The sequence below is a fragment of the Opisthorchis viverrini genome (genome assembly GCF_000715545.1).
Source record: "Opisthorchis viverrini unplaced genomic scaffold opera_v5_9, whole genome shotgun sequence".
Classification (NCBI taxonomy): Eukaryota; Metazoa; Platyhelminthes; class Trematoda; order Opisthorchiida; family Opisthorchiidae; genus Opisthorchis; species Opisthorchis viverrini.
Window position 1 is genome coordinate 876,396 of NW_008751665.1, and position 13,102 is coordinate 889,497.

Sequence of the window (13,102 nt, forward strand, 5' to 3'; positions counted from 1 at the left end):
TCGGTCGAAAGTGAAGCCTTGACTGTGGATAACAGGCAGCTGTGGTGTTTTTGATGTGGCGTCACGTCTCAGTATTGAGTCATATGTCGGTCCAGTCAGACAATCGTAGCTAAAGGTGTTTCAGTCGTAATAGACACTTGTCCAACTTGCTGGGTATAAATCTGAACGTATTAGAAATGCTACCGCATCAGTGATTGACGTTTGTGGTTTGTAGGTAAACGTATACATATTTTAGAAGCAGAGGACTGCGTGGCACTAAGCACCAGCCTGTCCCCGTTTGATACAATCGTAAACGAAAGGGGATTTTAGTACGCGCCACCCGTAGGTGATGTTCGGCAATTTAAGAACGCACTGAAAGAGATATCAGATGGGAACAAACGTTTCTGCGGCAAAATACGTTAAAACCAAAGGAGATACATTGTCAGGTCCACTGATTTCAGTTGCTGGGATATTTTTCTGTTTGTTGGATACGTTGCCGATTAATACAGCGCTAGCTTGCGTATTCGTACGTTCTTGTGAGATGTATGTGACTAAATTACCGACCTCACTGACCTGAGCATTAAACAAGTGGTTAGATGTATTCTCAAGAAGATTTTCATGTGTTTTCCCAAGCAGGAGTATTCTGGTCGCCTTTCAGATGTCCGTACTGTCTGACTGCATGGTGTAATTCTCTTAAAGCTCTTTCGATCGGTCTTAATCGGCACGTACTAGGGCATACCTACATGCTCCTTCCGTATGGTGATATGGAATGATCATCCGGGCTGATAAATAGTTTCTCCAAGGCAACACATATAAAATCAGGACCAGTTTCGGTCTTCGACGGTTTATGTTTTCTCGTTTCCCATTCCGCTTCTGAATAGTGCGTTAATGTTTCACAAATCGGTTGAGGTGTATCTTAGAGCTCAAGATGGCTCAGTTGTTAATGCGCGAGCTTGCGGATCGGAATGGGCAGGGTTGAGAATACACCGAAACACATGGTAGCTACGGATCTTCGATTGCAGCCCTATTGCATGTACACGTGTGCATGCTTAAATGTCAAGAACACTACATATAATTAGATCTCTACAAATATTGATCCGGTTAGGAGGAGCAACGTGCTGACTCAGAGACTCATCTTTAGCAATTGGGAAGATTTTTCACAACCCCAAGATTAGATTGATTAAATGTCAGTCTGTTTATCCTCTTCTTTCGTTCCAAAGGGATTGGATCTCATCGTCAAGCGACTGCTTGCGCATCTCAGTAACTTAGTGGGACATACTGAAGGATGCCATCCAACATTCACAGAGACCCCCATATGACGAGGATCAATGAATGGAGGTCTGGTAAACAGTTTCCTAGGGCTCCGAGTTGAGAGCTGAAGCGAGTGAGACAGTTTCCCCTTCCCCGAAATTTGGACTGCCTTGGTAATCTTACAACAGATTATCAAAAGTGTTTCAGAACAGAGCTCGAGATGGCTCAGTGGTCGAGGCGCGCATCGGAAGATTCGTGGTTCGAACCCAACCTCTGCATCTCGACTGCTACTGCGTAGGCCTGAGCAACTCGGTACAGTCTCAGCCCCCGTGCTTCCTTTGAGTGACATGACAGCCGAAAAGGTTTTATAGCCAAATGACGATTTTACTGCTTAGCACTCAATGGTTAGATGTCAACAAAGTAGCTCACCTTAGGAAGCGCAAATGCACATTCGAAACTGGGGGGATTTTTCCTCTTACAATAACTATAAGAGAGGTGATATCCAAATAACTGGGCTGTTGACAAAATTTCAGCAAACTTACGAGTAGTGCATTACGACCTGGAGAAATTCTCATCGGCATTTGGACGAGCACATCTGACTAGGTCGCCTTCTCAAGTGAGACCTCCGCGGGGGGGGGGGTGCAGGTAGCTCTCATTATGTATGTACTGTTTCTCTGGGTCGTTTGTACTCAATGTACTGTCAACTCAGTTGAACTCTCATCACTCGCTCTAGACTCAAGGTCGGGTACCTCAATCATAACCCTTTCCCACCACACAAGCAAACGTCACTGAGTGACTTGACTTTCAGGTATCTGACCGGAGGACCTTATGCTCCTCGCTGCTTACTAACAATAAACAAAATGACACCCTTCTAAATCCGCAAGATCATTTCTATATGGGAGCTTTTAAAGTCCGTACTCTATGTCAAATTGGCAAACAGGCAACGAAATCTTGTACTCCCTTAAAATTGATGTATGCTGTGTCTCCGAAACACGCATACAAGACCTGAGCGTGGTTATGCATCTCAGAACGGCAAAGATGGACTCAGCTCTTTCACATTTCTCCCTCCGTGTATCCGGTGGCCCAGAAACGATACTCGTGGAATAAATGGCGTGGGAGTCGCACTCAGCCTTAGAGCTGAACTTGCTTTGCTGGATTGGATCCCAGTGAATAGTCGTCTTTGGGCCGTCTGTTTATCCAGTTCAATCAAGCTTAATGCCTCGGCATAGAAAGAGATGCCTGTTTGTAGTGTGGGCTTACACCCCAACGGACTGCAGTTCTGATGCGGAGAAGGATACTTTCTATCGAGAGCTATCTGGGCTCATTCGCCAGGCAAAACGCACTGACATTGTGATCCTTGCAGGCGATTTGAATGCTCAAGTAGGTCGTCTGAGCTTCTTGGAATCACATTTGGACAGTCGATTCGGAGTCGATGCTCACCGCACAGACAACGGAGATAGATTCCTTCAGTTGTGTGCCGATCACGAACTGTTTCTGGCAAGTACGAACTTCCAACATAAACGTTCGCACCGCGTAACTTGGCGGCCACCAACTGCTAATAAACCGAGGACCCAGTTGGACCACGTGGCCATCAGTCACCGGTGGAGAGCCACAATTCAAGACGGGTCACATCATTGGTTAGAGACATTGTCAGACTTGGCCCAGTCGCTCCCTCAGTGGCGCTCGTGCATCCAAGCTAGTGCCTTCAATGCATAGCTCCCTTCCCAATTCTCTCACTTAACAGTCCACTGACAATGCTGTATTTACGCACTTATTTATCAGCTCCAACCTCCAATGCGCAGCTACCTACCCCACCTCCCCAAACCATCAGTGAACGGAACTGTAGCAGCTACAACTGTACGACAAGTACAGTTGACGATGATGATGATGACTCGCTCTAGCGGAGCTACCGCCAAGCAGTGCAAATGTAGGGAACTTCAGATTTTCTGCCGAACTTTATAAGCATGGCCCATAGGGTTGATCGCACAAGCTTTTCCTGGCCGGACTGGCAGTTGAGCAGAGTAACTGTGTTGACAACGCTCCATATACGAAGAATATTGCGAGCTCTGTTTGTACATCGTACGAAAACATGCTTTTTGTGTTGTGATTGCAGACCATTGTTTTGTCACTGTTTTTCCAGCTCCCATCACGATGCTTACCCCCTTGTATCTGTGCGGTTGACCTTGCTGGCGCTATACTTTGCAGCTCAGTTATCACAACTTACTTGTTGCCATGGTAACTGGGTGTATGCCTGTTTATTTATCGTTGTGTACGTGACCGAACGTCACGTGGTTGGGTGTGAAAGCCGGAATTAGCCCCTCCGTATTCAAAACAGTTTTTTCGCAGGGGACTGCTCATTTATCTCATGACTGCCGTTTCCACTCGGATTTCCCGGTAGGATTTCGAGATCGTTGTAGCGCGCCTAGTAAACCGGTTTGATCGTTCATGAGTTACCAAGTTTCTATCATCAGCTTGATCACAAGCTTCGTGGATAATCCAACCAGTGTAGTTTTTTGTATCCCAATCGTGTGGCCTCTCTCCGCGTCATGAGAAGAGGAATCTGATCTCTCCCAAGAAGTAGGCCTTTCTCCAGGCGTCACAAAACGCACGTAGCTGAAGGAAAGCAATGCTGTGGACTGTCAAAGGCAGTTTACGATATTTAGTTTGGATGGATTTAGTCCATGTACTAACGTTTTCAAAACCAACCACCACCTCTCATGTACTTACACGAATTAGCATATCCCCCTTCCGGTATGTGTGATGGTCACAACCCCTAACCGCCAACAACCGCGAACCTATAAATAGCATCACCAACAATCAATGAGTAGTTCAAAAGAAGAATAATTCATACGGCGAGTGAAACCTTCATCCGGGAAGTCGCCACTTGAGGAGCAAATCAACACCTGATCACGTGGTGTGAATTTCTTGATTGTAGGTCAGATGGCGCCATATCCTAAATCCGACCTAATCACTGTTAATCAGCCGCTCGTGCCCGGATGATCCGGGGGCCGCGGGTTCGGAACACCCTGTGTTTTCGTGAGATGAGCATTACGGATGATTCCTAATAGTGATGAAACAACTGTGCGCTGCTTTTCGGCTACTCAGCGTAGATGCGCTTCACGTACAGGACGAAACCTCTATTGGAAAGTCAAGCTTTTCTCACCTATGCATAGGATAGATTATCGGCGCGTTCCATTCCATTCGACCATTCGTTCAGCTGTAGCACGCTTTCAGTGTCTAACCACCATGCCACCAGAAGGAAGCACGAGGGCTCAGATACTGCCAGGTTGCCCAAGCCTAGACAGGAGAAGTCAAGAGGCAGAGGTTCGCTCCACGGACCATCCGGTCAGCGAATTCGCGCTCTAATCACTAAGCCATCTCGCACCGCATGTTTCTATGATGTCCACTCTTTATCCTCTAAACTTCAAAACAGCCCAGTGGTACGGTTTCTGTGGCCTACCGAACGAATTCATCCTTCGGTCGCACCATGTGCAGTTCAACGTTACAACCTTGATGTCGTCCATATATGAGTTAGAAATTGACACAACGCGAACACATCGGCTGGTTGTCACGATACCTAGCGAATAATTCGGCACTCTCGCTCACTTTACCGGAGCTGTATGATCGGGGTGTGCTAAGTGCTCCTTTCATTGCACAAGCCAACGGGCATTTGATCGAATAGCTACACCGAAACATCCTGAAACTGAGATAGTGGTGAGAATGCTTTCATTTTCAACCAGCGAATTTTGTGTTGGAAACAGAACAAAGCAAACACCACTATAGCGGAGATTTCATTGGTGGCTACGTTGAAAGTCCGCTGTGGAATGGGGATCATCATATTCATGGCTGATGCATGGTCGTGTTTTATCAGCCATTAGTCAGTCGAATGCACTTCGTATGCGATGCAAGATGACCGGCCAGTTTGGGGCCACAACTGTGGCTCCGATGCCTTCCAGTAACTCCTCTAACCAGAGGGGAGTTCATTTGAAACCTGTGATCCGTTTGTGTTACAGTTGTGTTTTAATACATTACCCTAAACTGCTGAAATGTTTATCGACCTAAATATGTACGAGCGGACTGGTTGAACACGTGAGTACTTCGCGAATCGAGAAAGCCAGGTTCTTGTCAACCCTCAACTCCTGTAATGCAGATGTAATGCCAATTTTTTTATACGTCTATAATGCTTTATTTATTAGAGTGGCCTCAGCAGCAGATACGGGGGAGCTCTTGGTTTGCGACCATAATCCAAAGCACTACCCTGGTCTGATGAGAACATTAGACCGAGGTATGACAGATGGTTTCTGTGATCTGGTCGTACATGATAGCCCACGCACTCTGTATGTCGGAAGGCTGCTTACCTCGCGGGGCTCTTTTTGTGCAGCCATGTGCTTGGTACGAGTAACAAGGCAATAAACTCGGACTGATAACTGTTGACCCTAGGGCGCTACAGGCCGATGGCTAGTGATACTGACAGACACGGTCATTGGCACTTCTGCATCAAAGCCTACCGCACTTCATTAATAAACTATCTGATTTCGTGGTCACCTGTAATGAATGGGTAGATCTTACTTCTTATTCCACCTTTTTTAAATGAACAAAGTGGTAGCAGCTGGAAACAATGTATGCTAAAACCGCAGTTCATAGCTCAATGACTGAAGGAGACTGAATTATACTTTCAGGGTTGATGAGCTACTAGTGTTGTTGAAAGCATCTTGTCAGCTGATGACCGTCGTCCTAAATAAATCCGATCAATATGAAACTAAGCTCGGGCTAACTGCCGACAATACCACTAAGTAGGGGTACCTATATCGTGTCATTCCACTTTAGCAAAAGCAGTGATGGATTCGAGCCTGAACAAGGCCTCTCAGAACAATACGCTTTCGGGTATCAACAAGAGTTTGATGTTTAAACAGGCAGAATTCCACATGGACCCCACTTCACCACTCGCAGTTAGGTGCTGCTACGGCCGAGAAGCCTATCTCGCACAAGATTGGCCAAAAGTTTGCTGGTCTGGCATCAAGTCAAGATCTGACTGTTCGAAAGTCTGGACTCAACGGCCAATCATGACCCAGTATCGGCTGAATGCCGGTTGTCTATGCCGCATCCAGAAGGCGTCAGAATTTCCAGAGGGCTGTCGCCATTTACACTATATTAATGACGCTCTGTACCAGTCTTCTTGACTTCGTTTAGGGCGTTGACTCACGTTGTGCACCTTTTGTTGGTTGTTTCTTGAGGTGAACGCCAGGTTGGGAGGCTTAGACCTCAGAACTAAGCTGAGGAAAATACCGTTATTACAAAATTATGTCTGTTTATTCGTAGGCACACATTTATTGATGCACACACTGGAGTGCCTTCATTAGGCAAATAAGTATTCCAATCGCTCCCATCGGTTGAACAAACGTCAGTTCCCCCTAACTTCCCTAATCGATCAAGATGAATAAGCCCACTAGAATTTGTAATTCATGTTTAGACAACAATTGGTCAAAGATACACTAGAAAACCCTCTTCACTAGTGATACGGCAGGAGAGCCAAACTCGAGAATTGGATAGTATCACTCGTCAACTTTGAGATTTTTCACCCTTAAATGAAACTCACTATGTCACTTAATTGTTGGTTTATGATTTACTCAGGTTGTATTTAAAAACAATTTTTCTGCACCACATCTCTGTCCTTGCTTTAGGTTAACGGCTCAGGCACACTGGCGCGAGGTTAGCATAGGCGGAGTTCTATATGAGATGCGAGACAAGCGATGTATACCTACTATGGAAAATCGGGTGAGTATCCGTCAGTTTTTCAGGTGGTTATCTCATTCCGCATGAGTTGTGTACGCATAATACTACTTCAGTAGGAGATATGGTGGTCTCGCTGATGTCCCTATGAGGTTATTATGAAGATATTTGTCTAGATTAGAAATTTTCCTCAATTTTTAAATCGTGTAATAAATAAAAAGAGCTACGTTGTATAATGTATCCTCTCTGCAACGTCATTTCTCTATGCTGCCTGCTTTTTTGACGGGTCCTTTTTATGAATTCCCTTTTTTTTGGGTAGAAATGCCTAGTGTAGTTCGTTTCTCCAGTCAGCACCCGCACACTACCTTCTTTTTTCTATATATCGAGATACGGAATATTGAAGTGAATTTGACTTCATGGTTGGGTGAATACACCCTGTTCCGCCGCTCTCACAGCCACCGTTTTCGGCCGACAATGCCCCCCTTTTTTTCTCAGAGACTCCCTCTCTCTTTAGAGAGAATTTCTACGCGGGATTTTATTTCCAACAAAAAGTTAAATGAAATGTTCTTCGTGTCTACACTTGTCTTCACAAAATCTTACAGCTCGACCTATTCTCTGCGGTGCACACGCATCCTGGTATCCTGACTATTTCCGTATATTTCGTTACCAACTCACTTTCCATTTCATAACAAATATTTATATCAAACAGTGCGCAGAGACTGGTCTGAAGAATCCTATGAATGTCGGCCGTACTGATATGTGGATGGTCCACATCGGCGCTGTTTGAACAAGTTTTTATATGCGGTGATACATCCATTGCGGTAGTACCCATAGGTATCACGCGCCGTCTGATCCAAGACTAGTCTATCAGAACCGAAGACATGCTACGTACTCTCAAAGTCGGATAGCGATTGTACCAAGGGCCTGATTCGTCAGAAAAATCAACTGTGCGGTTCGGCCCGGAATATTTAAAACACCGTCAGATTATAATGACTGATGATCTAGGGGTTCCTAGGTTGCACTGGTGACGTTACGATGACGTTCTTGTTCGAATCATGGCTTTGAATATGCTTAAGCTATTCGGCGTGAGAAAAGCCAGACTTTTTCTCATCAACTTTAAACACGTCAGAATTCCACTGTTTAGGCTAATTTCCGATGTTAGGCAATGTGTATTACCCCACGGGTCGTCGTGTGAGAATGGAAGAACGACTTGCAAACGGGTATAATAAATTGTAATCACAGTTGCTTTTCCGAAAGTTGAAATAGTAGAGCACCATCTATCTTTTTGTGCGCCTCGCACACTAGTCGGGATTGATGTGGAACGTTGTTGCATACTTCAGGATAGTGGTCTCTCCCTAGGGGATCTCTGTTAGCGGGGCTGTACATCATCCCCTCCCTGATATGGACTAATCGCAGTGGAACTTGAGGACTGTTCGGATGAGTGCGATGCGGATACTACTCACTCACAGTGCTTGGTAGTAGGTAACATCATTCTACGTCTACCCTGATGTGTTTTTCAAAAGGCTATATGAACCTTGGATTGTAGCGCATCTTCAAACATTGCTTCAACTGTTGGAGTATTCTACTCCGTTATCACAGCATTACGATGATTTTAATCAATAATTTCGCAAGCTTTTCCTCTCGGTGAACCTTTGAGTTGTTCAATCTTCAACCACTTGTTTTTCTTTCTGTCGACTACACCCCTGATTTATCCGTCCGTCATATCTGTACTGTGTGCGATAAGACAAACCTGCTGTTTTCAGTGACGTAACTCCTTATCTGTTCCATGTCACCCACACCACATCCGTTCCCTTTTTTATTTGCTCCGCGCTGCAGACTTGCGTAGGTCGTCACGGTCCAGACGAACACTTTTCGTTCGCCCACATAAGGCGTTATTTTCACCATTTTTTGCAGGTCGATGAGGACAATGTTCTTCGCGATAAGACGCTTATCGATCTGTGCGGAGTGACCTTGTTCTGGCGGTCTGCGTCTAGCTTGTCCCAGACGGCCAACACAGACGATCTGCGGATGATGGTTAGTGGACTGCTTGCGACGGACCCCTGCAAATCTTTATTTGCCGATGCACTTCAATGGTCTGAATTTTTGTTGCACAGATTCCGTTTTTTATATTTGTTAGTGCTGGGAAATGTAGTTGATAATCGTTGGCTACTCTTCCGTCCCAAGTATAACGGCTGGACGTTCTTCGTGGTGAATTTAGGCCACCCTACAAACCGCGCAGCATGCTTCATATAACGGTGTCACAGCCCGGCTTGAGTGACCTTCCAATGATAGCTTATCCTCTCGATTTATAACCGGAACTGGCGGATGAATTACTTATAGCAACTACGTTCATTAGGAGCCTCAAAGTACATCGGTGTAGCTGTGCTTGTCGCATACAACGGTGTCACCGGCTGTGACAGCCCCGTTAAAGTCAACGGACCGCAATGTGATGCGCTTTTTAAGAAGCAGTTCCGATGACTTATTACGTGGCGGTTCGAGTGAGCTGCACTCTGGTTATGTGTACTAGTTCCCCCCCATCAAGGCTACTTCACTCTAGTACCATGAAGCTTGACTTGGAATTGATACAATTTCATAGACTCTCCCCCAACTCCCAACAAAGACCACCTCAGCCTCACCCCTGGTCAAAGACCAGGGTACAAAGTTTGTGTTTTTTTTAGTTTCTGTACAATAAAACAAATTAGGCAGACGACTCCCTGCTGTGTACACACATTTGTTTCCCAATGTGTCAAAGTTTGCGAGCTGTCACAGCGATCCGTCGAACATTGATCTCCTCCACGGAGAAGCTATTTTCCTGAAGTGGTCATCATCCACTTTGGTGGCCTACTGGAATGGGGAAACAAGCCTAGTCTACGAAACGTAGGAAAGTTCGGAAGCCACTCCGGTAACACTCCACTCATAGCTGAATTTCTGGATCTTCGTGCAGTATACGACATCTTCACTCCTCGTTTTATATATAATACGTAAACAACAAAACCAGAAACGTCCGGAAACATTCTAAAAATTGTGATAAGAATGGCTAAACATTAATACAGCCTACATAGCATCAACTCGTGTGAGACACGATGTAGTTTGCGATCCCTCCGAAGAAAAACCACCCACACGAGAATTCCACTGCTTTCAAAAAATACACTAGCTGGAACTAGTTTTTTTTTTCTAGAAAAGGTACTTCTCCCTGCTGATAACGTACTTCTACGTTGTTATGATGTTGACAATCAGTTTACTGATCCCCAAACAGGGATTCGTAAGGGTAGAAATTTCCAAATACAATGACACGCTTTATAAATTAGCGTGAGATCGGTCTACTGCTCAACGACGGATTGACATTAATTGACAGAGCATCGGTATCCAAACAATCCAGGTAGACTTTCCTTCGGTACCGCAGATACACCATGCACTGGTGTACTGAACTTCCCCTTTGAGAACAATTCGATGGAGCAGTTCGTCGCTTGATTCTCATTTGCCAAGAAACAGCTCAGTGCTTAAGACGGGAACTTACTGACCGGAAGGTCCGTGGTTCGAACGCAACCCCGGCATCTCGACTGCTTCCATCTAGACTTGAGCAGCCGACCAGCATCTCAGTGCTCGGGATTTCTTCGGGTGACATGGCATCTAGGCACCGAGAGGGTGTTACAGCTGAACGAGTGTATTATTATCACTACTATTTGTTTTATACAGTGTTGGCTAGTGAGTCACTCCGGAATACGTAGGGCTCAAGAAGTCCGCCAGTGATGTCTTTGATAGTTCTTTTGCTGCAGTTCATGGGGCTATGAGTAATTGCCCTCGGGGAATTTCCAATGCTTGTCAGGTCCTTTACGAATTCTTAGTATCAGCTGACAGAGGTCAAGAGGGGAAGAGAGGGGTACGTGAACCAGACGAAGATTACGTAGTTCTTCAAAACACTGCTAACAGCATTAACTGCGCTTTTATTTCGATTAGCATGTATGTATATAATATGGAGTGAATGGCATATGTTTCAACGACGCCCGATTTCCCATCCCTCAGGAGAACGCAGGGCAAGCGGTCCCTGTCGGCCGCCTCCCACAGCCGGGGGTGTTCTTTGTCTGAAACACTGTATCCAGCTACATTCTGGACCCATTCATTCTTGAAATTCAGATGCTTGTGAATTTTGTAGGGTAGACTCTCATATTCTTCTACCAATGGTTTCATCCAATGGCAGGAAGAACACCCAGAACTAAAAAAAGATTCACAATTCTCATACAGTTCATGAATTTTGAAACACGATTTTCTTCCAGACAGACAAACAGTACTGTAGGTTCTTAGCAACAGTGCTATTCTCAATCGTATGGGCTTTCAAAAGCAGAATAATTTCACAAAAATTTTAAATCTGTCGCTCGTGGTTTGAAGGTCACAGTGGGATAGCTCAGTGGTTAAGTCGCGAACTACGTCCGGAAGGTCCATGTTCCGAACCCGACCTTAGCATCTCGACCTCTCCTATCTAAGTTTGGACAACCTGGCAGTATCTGATTCCTCATGCTTCATTCAGATAACATGACAGCTGGGCATGTTGCAGTTAAACGACAAAGAGACTTCTGAGGTAGCGGACATTCATCATTCCGCGTGTGCTACATGTAGCCGATCCACCTGGTGGAATCCGGATTCGAGGCAGTTCAATCTTACGCTACTCTTGCAGTCAAGAAAGCTTTGTTCGTATTTCTAATCATGCCCACCCACAACATTGTGTTCACTAATTAATTCACCTCACTAGTGCCTAACAGGTCACGTGCCAAGGGAGCCGAAATCACCTTTTGTCAGTAAGAGGTGTTCGATGCTTATAAACAACGCAAAGTTTAGCAGGCCTCATCCGCCTTTCTACTCAATGTCAATCTGAAACATTGCATATGCTTTTTCAGTCCAGCTTTGCTTTATTACACGAAAATTCATAAACCGCTCTTCTTTGAAGACTGAAAAATTTGCCGGAGAAGGACGAATAGGATTTAATGAACGTCTGAGATATTACCAGTTTTTTTTCCAACTGCTTGCTTCCATAGATGACCTGAGGAATCCGAATCTCACTGTTCAAGGTCATGTTTCCATCCTTAGTAGGCCGGCGGCGACAATGATTGTATGAACAGTTCAGAATCCGGCTTTAGTGGACTCCTTAAAATATTATTTGTTCCTGTTTGCGAAGCAGAGATGTACGGCTTATCAGGATGGGGGAAGGCAATGGATTTGAAGACTTTCGTGGGAACTGAACACAGTCGATGCAGATGGTAATCCGGAACGTTATCAACCCGGTCACCTTGGTGAGGCCTCTGCAGGCTGAGTCAGTTTGCAATGTTGCAGCACCGTTTTGTGACAATTTTTCGCCCCGACTTGCTTCCATGTATGTTGCCAGCATCAATGACCAAGCACACCAAGTTTGCGAGGGCCGTCAGCTCAGAAATGCCAATAAGGTCGTTGGATGACCGCGTGGTGCTTTCAAGGCTTCGTCCGACGACTGGTTTCTAAGCATCCCCATAGGCTGTTTTCAACCCATAAGCTGTTTTTCCGCATGGTGAAATTCTCCCTCGTTTAGTCTCACCGCTCATCCTTGTTTCTATGCCTAGCACAGTTGAGAAAGCTGTTCTCTCTCTCTCGAGCGTGCATCCTTCGTTCTTCCTTCATGCACAGTACTCACCACATCATGATTTCGAAGTCTATTTGAACAGATTATCTTGTCGCTCCTGCTAGTTTTCTGTGGGCTCGATCTCGCTATCCCTTTCTGTGCTGTTTGAGAACCGGGCCCTTTTGTGAAGTATGTTCACCTGCTCGTACTGGTGACGAAGTGCCTCCGCACACATCCTCGTTTTCATCCGTTCAGAGGAGCTATTTATAACCTGATTTCATGGCGGTTATCTCACCTTGGTATTGTTGTCAATGATGATGACACTTAGTCGTCCTGTGTAAGTCCCCTTCTGACTTGTAAATCACAAGTATTTGAAGCAGCTGTGCCGGGAACGTCTCCTGTGTTTTGGAACTTTAAATTCGATTGAAAAACCTGACAAACAAGAGCTTTGTTTGAGTCTCTCATTAACACCATCTCAGTGCTCGACATCGTTTATTTTAACTGTCGTTGTTCCACCCACGTGACCAAGAAACCTTGACCCGATTTCAATTGCGC

General features: G+C 45.4%; 1 protein-coding gene across 1 annotated transcript in view; it reads left to right on the forward strand.

The window, feature by feature from the left end:
* Window positions 1-13,102, forward strand: part of T265_00866 (hypothetical protein) — a gene marked incomplete at both ends in the record, with an annotated part of 45,179 nt that overhangs the window by 17,368 nt on the left and 14,709 nt on the right. The window contains 2 exons of the mRNA XM_009164761.1: window positions 2,480-2,610; window positions 8,875-8,994. Of these exons, the coding sequence (XP_009163025.1) occupies window positions 2,480-2,610; window positions 8,875-8,994 (251 nt within the window). The remainder of the gene's footprint in view (window positions 1-2,479; window positions 2,611-8,874; window positions 8,995-13,102) is intronic.